General features: G+C 42.1%; 1 protein-coding gene across 3 annotated transcripts in view; it reads right to left on the bottom strand.

Moving 5' to 3' along the window:
- TMA16 (translation machinery associated 16 homolog) overlaps nucleotides 1-15,508 on the bottom strand; it is a 91,200-nt gene extending 75,692 nt beyond the window's left edge. For 2 of the 3 annotated variants that reach the window (XR_006290703.1, XM_043545932.1), the window contains exon 1: nucleotides 15,363-15,437. Coding sequence is in view for 2 of the 3 variants with exons in the window: in XM_043545932.1 (XP_043401867.1) it covers nucleotides 15,363-15,422 (60 nt within the window). In the remaining variant the exon portion in view is untranslated. Of the gene's footprint in view, nucleotides 1-15,362 lie in introns of all 3 variants that reach the window. The other variant, XM_043545933.1, reaches the window with a different exon arrangement.
- Between the last annotated feature and the right edge of the window lie 645 nt (nucleotides 15,509-16,153).

Raw genomic sequence — 16,153 nt, 5'->3', positions numbered from 1 at the left:
TTTAAAAAATTATCAATACCTTACACAGCCATCTCTATACTTCAACCACTCTCTTTACCTCTACCAAATTCCCCTCTCCCAGTTACTCCATTACTCTTAGCCCATATTCTTTCATTCACTCATTTAGTCTTCTCAAGTTGGGTCTCAGGATTCAATCTCTATTGCTTTGCAATTTCGCCACAGTACCACTTGACTCATGCTTTGGAAATCTGCCAAAAGTATCCCACAGGCCACCTTTTAGTCCTCTGAACAGTCAAGTTTTCCTGTACTGCACCAGGAACAAAGGACTGGCGCACCACATTGTGAGAGGGCACAGGAAGACTGGGATATGAGTGCTTGGACTTGGGCCTGCATAATGAAGTATAGATGCTGGAGCCCCAGGGTGGGACCCTAGGTTCAACAATTTGTAACCTGGGGTAGATCATCAAGCCTAAGATTAACAAATCCAGGGTTTGGTTTCAGAGTGGTAGCCGTGTTAATCTGTATCAGCAAAAAAAATTAGGAGTACTTGTGGCACCTAAATTTGTTAGTCTCTAAGGTGCCACAAGTACTCCTCGGTTTTTTTTGCAAATCCAGTGTTTGTTCACTTTAGTTCTACTAACCCTGATCTTACACTGCAGTGTAGACATATCCTATGTGATCTAAGACATAAATGGAACAATTCATGAGCATAAAGTCAATAAAGCCTCTCACAGGTCTAAAGTTAAGCACGTACACAATTGTTTTCATGATTAAGGCTCTAATTTGTAAACTAGCACACAAGAAGCAAAATGAATGGAGAATCAGACATAGTGACTATAGTCAAACTATAAAATCTAAAACATGGAACCCTACTTCTAAATAATTACACCTTTGCAGCATCCTACTTTCTCTTCATTGCTAAACAAATAACCCTAACGTACTACTTACACTCTTAACTTTACACTACCTATCTCTTTCTTACTCTAGGTTTTTGGACCTCCATATCTTTCTTTCCTTTCCAGTTACATTACAGCCCTGATCAGTTGCCTCTCACTAACAAAAGAAGTAAAAGACCATTTATCCTTCCTGTCAGAGGTTTTTAGGCTATTGCAATTAAATGGCATATCCAGCCACTCTAACAGTACCATTAACTGTATACAATTAAGGAACTATCCCTTAACTTATTTAGATTATATTTTAAGTGGCTCTCATCTTCTAGCTGCTGATAAATATGTTTTAAAATATTTAAAAAATAGAATAGCAAAAAATCAATACCAATGCACACAAACTTATCCATTCAACTCAAAACCATCTGCTTTTTTCCCTAAACCAGCTAAGCAATCCCTTCATCATAATGTAGTAACCTCCCACAGCAAACTGTCCAAATCCTTCTATTCATGCCATCTGTTTGAGAAAACAGGTGAGCCTTTCAGCAACCCTAAAGATTGCCCAGTCTTGGGCTGTTGGACTCAGGGGACCTGAGAACCCTCTCACTAAGAAGGCTCTGCAACCAAACTATGGGATACTGGTGTAACATTGTTGTCACGGTGCTTAATAAACTCAGGGGATCTCTAGCAGAGGAAACCTAGGGACTGATTCTCCTCTCACATACACTAATTTTCCTTCCATGTAACACCATTGACTTTAATTGCACTATTCCTCATTCACGTTCATGTAAGTCAGAGGAGAATCAGGCCTATAGTTTCTTGTATTGTGTCGTTGTGCTAGACTCTGTACAGACACAGAATAAAAAGCGCTTAAAGGTAATAATTTGTCTAAATGTATAATATAACATTTGTGTATGTTTATTATTTGTTTCACTCCTCAAGGGCTCCCTGTGAGGCAGAATGAAGGCAGTGGGTTGTGTAGAAGCAAAGGCCGGTCCAAAGAATCTGCTCACTCTCTCTCCTCCCAAACCACTGCCTCTGAGTTGCTTTCGGCTGTGCAAGATCAACTGGGAAGCCGCAGGCAGTCTCCAGGGGGAGTATCGCCTCCTTCTGCCTGTACAGCTACGCAGCCCCGGGTGCAGATTTTTTTCTAAGGCTATTTCTACACTTAAAACTCTACCTGTGCTGCTGTGGCACTTCTACAGCAATGGGATGGGTTCTCCTGGCCCTGCAGCTAATCCACCACCCCAAGTTGCAGGAGCTGGGTCAATGGAAGAATCCTTCTGCCGACCTAGCACTGTCTGTATTGGTGATTAGGTCAGCGTAGCTACATCTCTCAGGGGGTGTGGATTTTTCAAACCCCTATATACATTGGGGTTGCGTTCTTGAAAAGGGTGATGGGGAATTTTTCCCCAAAAGAAATAATGGAATAAGGAGGTGGGAGGGATGCAGTCACAACTTCACCACACTCGCCTGTGACAATACTCTTTTCTCCTAAACCACGGGTGGGCAAACTTTTTGGGCCGAGGGTCACATCTGGGTGGGGAAATTGTATGCAGGGCAGGGGGTTGGGGTGCAGGAGGGAGTGTGAAGTGTGGGAGGGGGTGTGGGCTGCAGGAATGGGCTCAAGGCAAGGGATTGGGGCAGAGGAGGGGTGTATGAGGGGGCTCAGGGAAGGGGGTTGGGGTGCAGGAGGGGTGCGAGATGCAGGCAGGGAGTTGGAGGGCAGGGTGCAGGAGAGGTTCAGGCTCCGGCCCGGCGCCGCTTACCTAAAGCGGTTCCGGGGTGGCAGTGGCATGCACCAGGGCAAGGGCAGGCTCCCTGCATGCCTGCCCTGGCCCCACACCGTGCTGTTCTGGCAAGCGGCCTGAACCACGTCCCTGCGCGGCCCCTGGAGCGCGGGGGGGGGCACAGAGCTCCCTTGCCACACCTCCAGGTACCTCCCTCGAAACTCCCATTGGCCACAGTTCCCCGTTCCTGGCCAATGGGAGCTGGGGGGGGGCGGTGCCTGGAGGCAAGGGCAACGCACGAAGCCCTCTTCTCCCCCGCCCCCGGGGCCCCAGGGATGTGGTGCCAGCCGCTTCTGAGAGCGGTGCGGGGCGTGCAGCACCATGGGGGGCAATCCCGTGGGCCGAATCCAAAGCCCTGAGGGGCTGGATCCGGCCCGCGGGCCATAGTTTGCCCACCCATGTTCTAAACAGTGTGCCTAAACAGAGTACCTTTTTACAATGACAGGCTATACAGTACACATTTTACACATAAAACGTTGAATAAAATAATTTAGAATCCTACCAACACCATTCAAACACACAGAACATTTTAATACAGTAAATACAGTACAGTAGTACAGTATAAAACAGTGTCAATTACGCTAAATGTAGGTAGGGGTGGTGGCTGGGTTTTCTTGGTCTGGCTTTTCCATGACTGACTTTTTGGTTGCAGAAGTCTTTAAAAAGGATTTCACCAATGTCTGCTCTCCTGCATGAATCTTTGAATGATAGATCTCCCTGTAGCAAGCCATTGCATCATTGAGAGCCCTGGAGACTTTGGCAGACTGTTAATGAAAAGAATCACCGCTCTATATGATTTCCGTCATCTCATCCAGGAATCCAAAGAAACGGGAGAGATTCTTTGTCATCAGACTCCTGGCTTCCTGTCCTACGTCATTGGCATCATCGTCCTTGCTTTCCTCGGATATCCATTGTTGGTCCAGCTCTGTCAGTTCCTCATTTGTCATTTGCTCAATGTGAGATTCCAACAACTCCTGTACATCCTCCTCCTCCACCTCCTCAAAGCCAACATCCTTTGCCAACTTGACAATTTCCTGCTTGAGAGCAGGAACGGCATCAAATCCCATGAAGCTGTGGACAGCATTTTGCCATGCCAAACGCCATTCATACATTGCGAAGTGACCTCTTCCCATGATGCATCAATGTTTTTTATGCTGTTCAAGGTATTATAGGACTTCCAAAACTCCTTTACACTGGGCTTTCCTTCACCTGCCGTCTCCTTAATCAGCATGGAGAACGTTCTCCGTAGGTAATAAGCCTTGAATGTGGCCGGCGGACGTAAGTACAGTACTATATCGTACAGTAGGGGGACGTGTTCCAAGTCATGTCTGTCCCGATCAATGCAAACAACGGACATGTGGATCAGGACCAATGTAAATCAGAACACATTCCTCTATTGATGAGCAACAGGTATCCGAAACAATGGCTAAGGGGGAAATGTATACCGGGGACCCCCTGTAGACCAGCCCTAAACCACTATGAAGACTCCCCTCCCTTATGAGAATGCTTGCTGTACTGGCACACCACACTTTGGGAATGAAGGACCTGACCGTGTCCCTTTAATTTAGGGTTAAGAGTAAGGTGCAGCACAGTTTTCTTCATTTTAGAGTCAATTGAATCGTGTGCCTGATAAATAATTCATTGACATATTCCTAGATACACTGAGACATTTTCACCAGTAAACAGTAATAAGAATGCAAGATGAAGGAACATTTTCCTGGCAAATTAACTGCCTAATTTAAGAGTCAGTTTTTATACTAAGACAATTTCAGGTTTCTCCATATAACATGGGAAGAATCTGCAATGGGTCAGCTTTGCATCACAACACATTTTCTTTCATTTAAATGTGATTCATACAGTAGATAATTCTTTAGTCCTTTCTGTTCTTGGTGTCTGTTTTGGATATTCGCTTGGTGGTTTGTTCATTCCCCGCCCTCTCTCCCCATCCTTGCATTCATGTCTCTATGGACCAGATAACTGATCTGCAGCAGTTACATCTCTGTTGTATGAATGTATTACATAACTTTCTCATTTTAAATGATCAGTCTGGGAACTATATTTGCTAGAAATTCCTGGATACAAGCTTCCTCATCTGATCCCAGAATGGCTTCATCAGTTGCTCCCATGTGATCGTTCTGAAACCAGCTAAAAGTAATGCCACTGATTACTTCTGTTTTTGATTATTCTCAGCCAGGATAGACAGGCAGATTGAGACATTTTTGACTGCAGCAATAACTGTGTACAAGATCACAAGAAATGACAACCTAAAAAGTTTAAGGATCAGCTCTTCAGGTGGCTTAAATCAGTGTAGCACTCTAACTTCAACATAGCTACATCAAGTTATACCAACTGAGTGTCTGGCCCATAATACTTTTCAATATTAATCTTTAGAGCTTAGGTCACTTTTACTTACTTGGTCTATTGTCTGAATTTGACCCACAGACTCAAAATTAGATTTTTAAAAGAACTGGAGATGTTTGACTTCTAATGCTTGCAGTTATGTATGCTAAGATAAGGGCAATCAAACTTCATGAGTCAGGCCTTAAACTGCTTGCTGTGGGGGTCACGAAGGAATGTATTGCCTATTGTATAATCTGTTAGTGGCAATATTTTCTTTAGCCTTTTTCTTTTTTTTTCAAGTCATGCTGAAGGCAGGATAGCAGGATAGTGAACATGAACACGCCCGTGGTCCAATCTTGTATGGCAAATCGTATATCCTATTTGTACATTCCATTTATTTCTTGATTTTTCTCAGACTTTCCTCCTCACAACCTCTCCAGATGTGTCAGATGTTACCTGCTTCAAAGAGCTGACAACATATAAAAAATAGGTCAGTATATATATATATATATATATATATATATATATATATATATATATTAGGAATTGCCTTTTGAAAAGAAGATAAATAGGATGAAAACATCTGAGCTTTTCAGTTTCCATAAACTGCAACTTCCAGTGTCTGAACTGTTTCACCCCCCCAAGTGCATCACAAACCAAAGCCTCCTGAGTTTAGCCAAAGGGAGGAGAGGGTCAGGGGTCTTTACATCCCCATGTAGAAAGCAGAAATGAAGAGTAGTGGAGCTGTTTATCCACTTGCAGGGATCAGGGCAGCGGCAGAAAGACAGATCTCAGAAAACAAAACAAACAACATAAAACCCGCTAGGAAGTCTCAGATCTGCAACCCCATGACAAAAACCAAAGAACAACATTAGTAATATGACTATTAACATTTGCTTGCATTTGCACATCTCACTTCAGGTGGCTCTTTTCTTCCTAAGAAATGCCAAAGAACTTTACTAATTTAAAATCATAAATATCTAAAAGATTGATTTGAAGAGGGAGAGCCTGCTTCATATGCAATTATTCTACATGCAGACAGTCTCCTGGGTGCACAGTATAATCTTGTTTCCATTTATATACTGTAAAAAAAAAGTAGAACCAAATCTTCCTGGCTGCATCACCCATGTTTAAAATGTAATGGAGAAAAATAGCAACAGGATTTTCTCTTGGCTGGGTTCTGGAGACCACTTGCATTTGACCAACTATTTTAAAGGCTTTAATATTTTTTTATACTAGCCTCTGGTAGACTAAAGCCAAATGACTAAAACAACTGGCTACAGAAAACAGTAGTAGAGGCTGAGGAGATCTTTACAATGCAAAATGTAAATCTGAATTATAGACTATGAGAATGAACAGACCTAATAGATCATGCAAACCAGGGCAGGACCTGGTCCAACAGTGTTTTGACAGCTTTGTCAATTCTTATTTAAATTGCTCAGCTGACAGTCTTCCACCACTTTTCTCTGGCAACCTTCCACAGTCTAAAATGTCACTGATTTCATAGCCTCTGACTCAATGTGAAAGAGAGGGTGAGCAGACTGCAACAAGATTTAGCAAACATAATTTTAGTGTCCTTGTCTTTAGTGTTGACAGCGTGCTCAGGTCTAAACAAAACAGAGGAAGACCTGGTACCAGCCTCATAGAGTTTACAGTGTAAATGGACACAACAGCCACAAACTGCTCTGGATGATGCAAGGAAGGTAGTTATGATTTTTTTTTAAATCTATGCATAATAGCACTTCTAACTTAATTGCATTAAATTAGGAACTTTAATGGAAGATGTGTATTTTCAGGCTGAATTTCAAGGAAAAGAGTGGTTGCCTTGTTAACTGAAGGTGGGAGGGAGAGCGATGTCTGAGGGGAGAATGGAAGAAAGCTTAAGATAGCTCTGTGAAGGAAGTTAGTAGCATTGCTTTTTACTTTAGGCTATAGATTTTCTTATTACAGAGTCTGCAAACCCTGATTTACACAAACTCCTTAAAGCTGCAATGAGTTTTTTGTAATGCCACAAAAAAGGCAATAGTCTTTTTTTTATAGCTATGAAGACATTTTATGAATTACACTTTGGTGGGAATGAATTAGATTTTGCAGCATTAGAGCACTACTCCCCGTTCAAAGAGGATTATGGTAACTACAAGGGTTGTCATGAAAATCTTGTCATGTTTGCCTTAGATTAATTGATAAGCGTACATCAGCATCTGTAGTATTAAATAAAGCTTCATGTATCTACTGTAGGGAATACCTGGAACACTGCAGATACTGTGTTAAAGTTACTAAGGCCAGGTCTACACTACACATTTACATCGGTAACTCGGGTGTGAAAAATCCACACCCCTGTGTGATATATAATATTGACCTAACCCCCGGTGTAGACAGTGCTACATCAGTGGGATAGCGTCTCCCATTGACATAGCTACCCCCTCTCATGGATGTGGATTAACTACACCCACGGTAGAAAGCTCTCATCAGCATAGGAGCATCTTCACTTAAGTGCTACAATGACGCAGCTGCACTGGTGCAGCATTTTTAAGTTGAGACCTGTCCTAAGATCTAAAAGCTTACAGAAGCAGCAATCAGAGTTGTAGTTGCTGGTGCTTCAGAGTAGAAAGAATGGAAGGTGGTGTTTTTAAATAGCAAAAACACAGCCCGAAGGTTACGCAATAGTTGTAACAGCTCATACACAGCATGCCTGATGCCCATATCACATGGTCCATCATGAGATTCATCACCATAACAGCTCTACCTACCACGGTATCAACAAAATCCTAGAGTTGGACTGCTTCAATTATTGGCCTGATATTTTCAGCCTTGTGAATAGGAAAACACCCAACATAAACACAAATTGATTCTTCTTTGTGCTCCAGTCTGTTTTCATGTGACTAAGCACAAAAGGAAGGAATCGTACAGGGGATCCTCTCTTTATAAGAACAAGGATATATTATGTGTGTAGTGGCTACAGTGTCCCCTGAAGTTGCAGTCTAAGGCCAAAGCCTTCAGTTCTTTATTTACTCATGCAATATTCCCACTGAAATCTGCAGGATTCTGCCCCAAGTTGATCTTTTATATTCTTTGTGCTAGAGTGGCAACATAGAGAGAAACAATGGCAACAAAGAGCCTCTAAGCAGCCTTAAAAGTTTAGGGGCCAAATCCTCAGCTGATGTAAATGGCATAGATCTACTGACGTTGTAGTACAGTTATCAACTTTAGGAAAATGCTGTCCTTGAAATCAATGGGGCTATTCTGGCCCTTTTCTTTTCTTGTACTACAACATCCATTGGAGACATAATTCTAGTTTTCAGCTTCAGCTAAAGCCCTATTATTTTGTTAGTTAAATACTTCCACCTAGAACTGTATGTAAATAACTGTTTGCATTTTTCCAGTAGTACAAGTTGACTTGTTTGCTACAAAAAGTAGACAAATAATGACAAAACTTCCTAAGGGAAAGTAACTACAGTACAATACTACTATCTCTTCTACCTCCTCTCTTATTCCCAATATAGAGAGAGGAAAAAAATTGAAACTAAGGAGGAGAAACAAGTAAAACTACAGAGATTATAGCACAAAAAGTATTTGCATATCTGGAAACGTATTTAATTGAGGAATCATATTGCACTTTATTTTCTGCTGTATAAGTAAGTGCATTGCCTTAAATGGTATCATCTGGGATTTCTAAAACACATTCACTTACCACATAGAATGTTACTGCTAATTGCTCCATCTTTAGTAGCTAGTATTCTGTATGTGAAACATTTACCACATACAGTCCATTGTAAAACACCACAACTCATTCCACTATTCGTTTGTCATTCTAGAGAAACTTTGTATTTCTTCATTTACTAGCAGCATTAGACGCCTGTTCAAGGACAGCCCTTTCTTAGTGAACCCATTGCAGGGGGATGTGAACTTTTTTAAAAATGGCTGTTGCTAGTCAGTTGAGACAGGCAAACTTTTTGGCCTGAGGGCCACATCGGGTTTCCAAAATTGTATGGAGGGTCTGTTAGAGGAGATTGTGCCTCCCCAAACAGCGAGGTGTGGCCTGGCCCCCGACCCCTATCCAACCCCTCCTGCTTCTTGCCCCTGATGGCCCCCCCCCGGGACTCCTACCCCATCCAACCCCCCCTGTCCCCTGATGCCTCCCCCCCAGAACGCCTGCCCCATCCACCACTCCCTGTCCCCTGACCGCCCCCAGACCCCCCTCCTTACTGTACCCTGTTGCCCCATCCAACCCCTCCTCCCATTCCTGACTGCCCCCGCCGGGACCCCTGCCCCCATTCAACCCAGAGCACTGGGTCAGGCCGGGCTCTGCAGCTGTGCTACCCCAAGAGCTCGCAGCCCCGCTACCCAGAGCATTGCGCCGGCAGCGCAGTGAGTTGAGACTGCGGGGGGAGGGGGAACAGCAGGGGAGGGGCCGGGGGGGGCTAGTCTCCCCGGCCAGGAGCTCAGGGGCCGGGCAGGAGAGTCCCCCAGGCCAGATGTGGCCCGTGGGCCATAGTTTGCCCACCTCTGGACTAGCAACAGCACCTTTTTTTAAAAAAAAAAGTTGCATAAGGGGAAGAAATAAAAGGCCAAGTTTATTCTTGGATGTAAACTGTCACAATGCCCCTTAGGTCAATGCACATGTTTACAGCAGGCTTGAATTTGCCCTGGTCTTTCAGGCCATATTTATCCCAAACTACCTCATTCCCAGACTCTGTTCCATGACCCACACAGCTTCCTTCCACCTGAAAACTGAGAGGTGGCACCATTTCTATGGTACCAGGAAGCATTTGCATGGGGTTTCAAAGATCTAGCCAGAAGAGACGGTGGCCAAAAACAGAGATACAAATACTAGAGATACTTCTATACTAGAGCTGTATGAAATATTTGCAATGAAACCTGTAGTGTATGAAAATAGTATGAAAATATCTCTCAAAAGTCTGTGAACCCCTTAGCGTGTAGCCTATAGGATGGTTTGGGGCTTAAGAAATAAGTAGAAATTAGGTTTGGGACTTAAGTTAGCCTAACTGTAGAAGAGTATGGGAAACTGAAGTTGCTACTGTGAGAAAGTTAGAGAGAGGTTGGAAAGAGTGTGTAATGAGAAAGTAAGAGTTAGCAAGGACATGACTCAGAGTTATGTTACTATTTATGTATAAATAGCTTACGCAAGATTTTTAATGCATGTTTTTGAGAATTGTGAATGTTATTTAAACACTGTCTATTGATAGTATGAGAAGAACATTGGTGCAGACATTCATTTAAATAACGGGCAATGTCAAGAAAGTGGAAATAAGAAAGTGGAAGAAACAGAATTATGGTAAAGGACAGTTTTATGTTAATTTAATATTAAAGGAGTAGTTTTGCTAAATTGTGGGGAAGCTCCAGTTAACATCAAACATTAGGTTCCAGGATTATAAGGCAGTACTTCACTTTGTTAGTGGATGATAACCCACTGATATGCTATTTCATCTTTGAATGTAAGCATGATTGTAGTTTTTGTTTGCTTAATATTTCTTTTTAAATAAAGTTTGGTGCATTATTCAAAGTGTTGCCTATTGGACCTCTACTAAATAAATGTTCTGTAACGGACCGAGAGGCTCAAACCTGAAAACTAAATTGGGTTTTATTGCACCCTTATCTTGAAAAACATAATACTAATTGGAAACATTTCAACATAAGGTGGCCCTTTCCATATTGTGTGTTTGGGAAGCTGCCAGGATGCAACAAGAGTAGCAGTGTATGTTTAGCTAAATCTTGCAGTTGTATATATTCAATAAATATAACCATCTAAATCCCATTGTGGCGCCTTCATATTATCTTTGTGTAAAGAGGAAAAGACACAATCAAACCAAAGAAAACTTGATTTTTTCCTTCTTTATGCCAATCCTAATTTTCAAGTAGGCCCATGTTTGAAAGGCTTGCTAAATTTTGTAATCCTGGACCCAGTTTTAGGCACTCATTGAAGTGTGTTACATCAAAAACATGTGAAATTCATTATATTACATGTATTTCACTTGAAACTTGGCTATAACGTTCAGATCCCAAAATTGGAGTGATAGTAGGTGTGAACTCACATGAACAGGTATGAAGACAACATGCAGACATCTGTGAAGCAAAAAGGGATTAGCTGTATAATAATCACTCATCCTCCAGAAAACTCAAAGAACTTCACAAAGATGAGTATCAGAACTCCTCTGCCTCAGTTTCCCCGAGGAAGAAAGTGAAGTACCCAAGACCACAAAGCAATCCATGCCATAGCTGGAAATAGAGCCCAGAGCTTCTGAGGCTCAGTCTCATGCTCTAGCCACTGGACCACACTGCTTCCCTGCACACTGCCCAGCATGCCCAGCTGTAATCTATGGCTATTCTGAGCCCCATTCTCTTGTTTCCAGGGCCAGAAGTGTGGACGCCTTTGCGGAAGAGGGGAAGGAATATTTCGTATCACTCATTAGTAACCTGTGCCCAATAGCCAACCAGTGTTGGTTAAAGGATTATGGCTGTGAGGCAAGGTCCTGTAAGAATGAAGTGTAAAAGCATAGGGGAATCTGGAAGTGACACAGTGGCACTCCCATCACAGGATAGCATAGCAACATCTGGATAAAGCATGCAAGCATCTTACTTTCTCTCACATGGCCAAGTCATAGCATTTTGTTTGTTGTGCAACCACCTGTTGACCTGATAGTGTGTGAATGATAGGTGTCTGATATCACCACTGCAGCACACAAGATGCTAATTCTGCATCGTGGCAGGGAGTTAGACTAGATGACCTTTGTGGTCCCTTCTAACCCTATGGTTCTAAGATGAATTTAATATTTCATTGCTTAGGGAAATCTACTTACCCTTGAAATAACCAGTCTGCTTTTCTAGACTAGTAACATGACCACTTTTACCAAGAAATCTTCCTGAACCAAATGCCTACATTTGAATACTGCTGAACTTGGAGGACGTGTTTATCCTGTGCATAATAATTAGGCAATACTCTTTATGTCTCTCCAGCATAACTCTTCTAGCAGTTTGAGAGTCCTGGTAAATAAATCAGACTTATATGATCAAAGTTCCGTTATTCCTGAGAAGCCCAATATCTGTTCACATCCACTTTTTCAATTTGTTTTATTAAATATTGAATTTGGTCTGTGCTGGTGTGGTTGCATGTACATGAGTTTGAATCTTTCCTATTTAGCTCTGATAGCTGAGGTCAGGTGCTTTGACTCATTTAGCCCTTCAGTAGACTGTCATATAGCTGCTTCTGCCTAACAGGCATCTGGAAATGAGATTTACACAATATTTTACTTGTGTAAGTGGATAAACAAGAACAGATCAATTCATCACTTTCTAAGATCAGTAGAAATGAGAGGAAACAGATCACCCATTCCTGATTTTAATTTTTGCCTTAATTTCCCAAAGGAAACTGGAAGGAGCTCAAAAAGGCCTGTGACATACTGTACTCTCAATTAGTTTCTATTGAATCAGTACCAGACCAAAAAGAAACATCCTTCTAATAGGATGTAGCAAAATAATCTGGAACCAAAATTAATTTGACATACTTTAGCCTAACATCTTTCTTTACTAATGCTTGAATGTTATTTCATTATGTTCCGCTGAATAATTTTCAGCTTTAATCACCTTTTCTTTTTCTTCCTTAGTTTTTAGTTGCTAATGTCGCAGATACACTACCTACTATATAGTAAATGGAAACAAGCAGACTGTTAGAGCATTCATTGTGTAATAAATTGATATGCATGCTTACCATGTTTCTCTTAGAGTCAGAAGTGTTGAACTGAATTACCATATCAACACAACTGCTCTCAACTACTGGGGATTTTCCTTAAGTGTGTGGTGGGGTGTACAAATCCTGGCAAGGAGGAATTAGAGTAACTGTGTGCTCAGGCAGCCCTGCCACACCCGTGAGGCATGCTAGTCTTGGAGAAGGAGTCTTAAAAGGGAGAAGCTTTGTTCAGAAGTGGACAGACCTTATCTTCAGCTCCCTGAAAGGAACACAGAAATGAGCCAAGCTACTTTAGGTGGTCTGTAAGCACAGAACTAGGACAGATAGCTGGAGGATTCTGGTAGGATAGAGGGATGGTGACACTCCTTATTTCTGTTAATTTAGCTTCCTTTCCTTTGTTACCTTTAGAACTGAGACTAGTAGCTTGATCCTAGGGCAGACCCTCACTGAGAATGAGCCTCCTGAGACAAAGGTTATCAAACACAGGAAGTCACCCTGGGAAGAAGCAAGAGGTCTGACAAGATAGCTCTTAACCACTTACTACAAGGATCCCTGGGCCAGAGAACCCACAGTAAAGGGAGGTACTGGCTTCTCCTGCAAGCTCAATGGGAAGATAAGCAGACTATCTCCTGGGCAGAAGGACTTTTGGGCCTGGACCAGGGCTGTCGGTCTGCTGTGAGGTCCTGGGAATATTGGGTGAAAACCCCTGGCTTACCCTGAAAGTGGTGAGACCAAAAGTGACCTGGCTGGAGGGCTGAATCACAGGGCAAAGGGGGACCACCAGCAGACCTGGTTGGCAAGACTACAGAGGAAAAAATGCTGCACATAGCCACACGGCTGCACATTGCCACAATAAAGGTATATCTGCATTTCAGTCATGATTCCCAGCTGAATGGGACATACCTACGCCAGTTCCAACTGAGCTAACACACAAGGTAGTGTAGCCATGGCAGCCTGAGTGGTGGGATGGGCTAGCCACCTTGATATTCGTCTTGGATGGGTCTGTACTTGGAGCAGCTAGCCCTTCCCACCACTTGTGCTGCCATGGCTACACTGTACCTGGAGTGTGCTAGCTCGATTAGAACTATGGTGCGGGTGTCCCCTCCAGCTGGGAATTACACCCCCAGCTCACAGTGTAGACATAATCTAAGTCCTAGGTACCTATGATTTGTCTAAGAAAAGGGGATTTGAGTCCTAGCCCACTGCTGCCATGAATTTCCAAAAGCCCACGAAGTGTAGCATAGTAAAAACCATTAAACCCTAGGTGGCCACAGACTTGTCTCCATTTTTTAATTAGCCAACTTTATTCTAAAATCAATCACATGGCACTATTACAAATGTTCACTTGTGTACCATTATTCTCTAGTCAGGTATTCCAAAAATGCTGCCTACTAAATAAAAATTATGGTGACCATTGTGGGTTTGCAGTAATTGAGTTTTATCACATAATTAAACAATGAGCAGTATACATGCAAATGCAATGGGGTAGCTAATTATTTATGTATAAAATACAAGCATTATTAGTCTCTGCTGGTCTAGGTTCAAATTTCAATTAATGTTCTAGTAATCATTGTCCATTTTGAATATAGGGAAATATTATTTAATGTTGTGTGATCTTGTCTACTAGTACTCTTTATTTAAGAACTCAATTTGTATTTTAAAAGGAATCTGTAAATAGATCTAAAGAAACTGCTAATTCACAGCACAAAGGCAGATATTACATACCAGGAAAAGTTATAAATTATATAGCATTATTATAGTACAGCATTTATATACATTAGTATACTCATGCAGAAAGATGTTTGTTTTAGTGATCTCTCTATTAAATATCCACAAATGGCTACACAAACAGGTATACCAATTATATAGCCAGGCATATGACAGGTCAAGAGATTCATTCTAAGTGTGAAGAATCAGAAATTTATTTTTAGATTATTTAAAAAGTAGGCACTGGATAAATAAAGAAAAATTCCATTTATTGTATTCTATTTACAAAAGGAAAACTACCTAACAATACTTCTCAGTTGTATCCAGCCAAAAGTCATGAGGCAGAGGGGTACTTTACAATCAACTTTTCTGTGAGGTAAGCTATTGCAGTTTTTGTATTTTCTCCCTATTTAGAATAAAACATGATCAAACTATGTGGCTGACTCCTGCATGTTTTCTTTACTGAATAAACTTTTTTCAGAGGGTTGCATGCTTTGAAATTTGTTCCATATTTGTTACTTTGAACTTTGCCCCATAAAACCTGCAAAAATATATGCAATGACAAGGATATTTTTGAAAAACACAACTATTGAGACACATTTTTCCTCCCCCTCAAAAAAAAAAAAAAAAAAAAAAAACTACCCATGCATGAGTGATGATGACATGGGGAACTGGTTCCTTTGTGTTTTTTCTTGATGAAATGAATGAATTGAAAATTAGTTTTATAATGGGAAGCTAAAGCTGTTCCATAGATAATTAATATTATTACTATTCAATCACTTTAAATAATCCAATTCATTAGCAACTAATACCACCAGCTCTTTCAACACATGAGTTAAGTAGTGGTCCCCTAAGGGAGAAACATGATAAGCTAGTGTAAGAAAGACTAATTGATTCTACTAACACTACATTGCCATAAGATTATATAATCATTCTGAATTAAAGACTGATAACTGCAAAATTAGCAAATACCTTTCCCTTTCCATCTGCAGTGTTGTGAGGGACCAAGGCTTTACAAAAGATAGACGGCATGATTCTGACCAGAGACCACTCGTGACAATCAACGGCCCCAGGGGGTTGCCTCCCTCCTACACTGATGGCTCCAGTCCTGAAGCTTGGCCCCTGCCATTTCCCTGGCTACTGCAGATTAACTAATCTTAATGCAACACACGGTCATGGAAAAGAGAGATGTGCAGTGGAATCCCCTCCCTCAGCAGCCCACTGAAATCCAGGGCAGTTTGTTCCCAATCCCGCCTGCATGTCCCCAGCTGGGAAGGGCCTACCTTCTCTCTGAGTCATTCCTCTCCCATGATCTGGAATGTACAGCCTAACCAATCAGCACAAGTGTACTTAATTACAAGATTAAGTGTTTATAGACCTTATCAGTAGGGATGTATGCTGGGGGTTGCTCACTGTTAGAAAATTTGCTCCTGTGCAGGAGCTAAGCTGACCCCTCAATGGCCTGCCCTCAGGAACAGTTCATCTGCAAGGGATCACACTCAAGCCCTCTAGCAGCTCTGACTGCAGTGGGGTAGAATTTGCACAGAGTTTCACAGACCCTCCACTCAATCTCATACCCCTTTCCTACTAACTCCCACTATTTGACTGGTAGCCCTTCGTCTTTCCCTCCCAACCCTGCCAGAGGCTGCTAGGTCCATGGGAGTTTTACTCTGCCCTTCATTGCTGGCTGCTGTAAACACTCCCGTACCAGAGTGAGGTTGAGGAGACCCCTATACCTACCCCAGTCAGCTCAGCTGGGCACC

The sequence above is a fragment of the Chelonia mydas genome, chromosome 4 (genome assembly GCF_015237465.2).
Source record: "Chelonia mydas isolate rCheMyd1 chromosome 4, rCheMyd1.pri.v2, whole genome shotgun sequence".
Taxonomy (NCBI): Eukaryota; Metazoa; Chordata; order Testudines; family Cheloniidae; genus Chelonia; species Chelonia mydas.
Note: the sequence above shows the minus strand (reverse complement) of the source record. Positions and strands in the feature narration are given on the sequence as shown.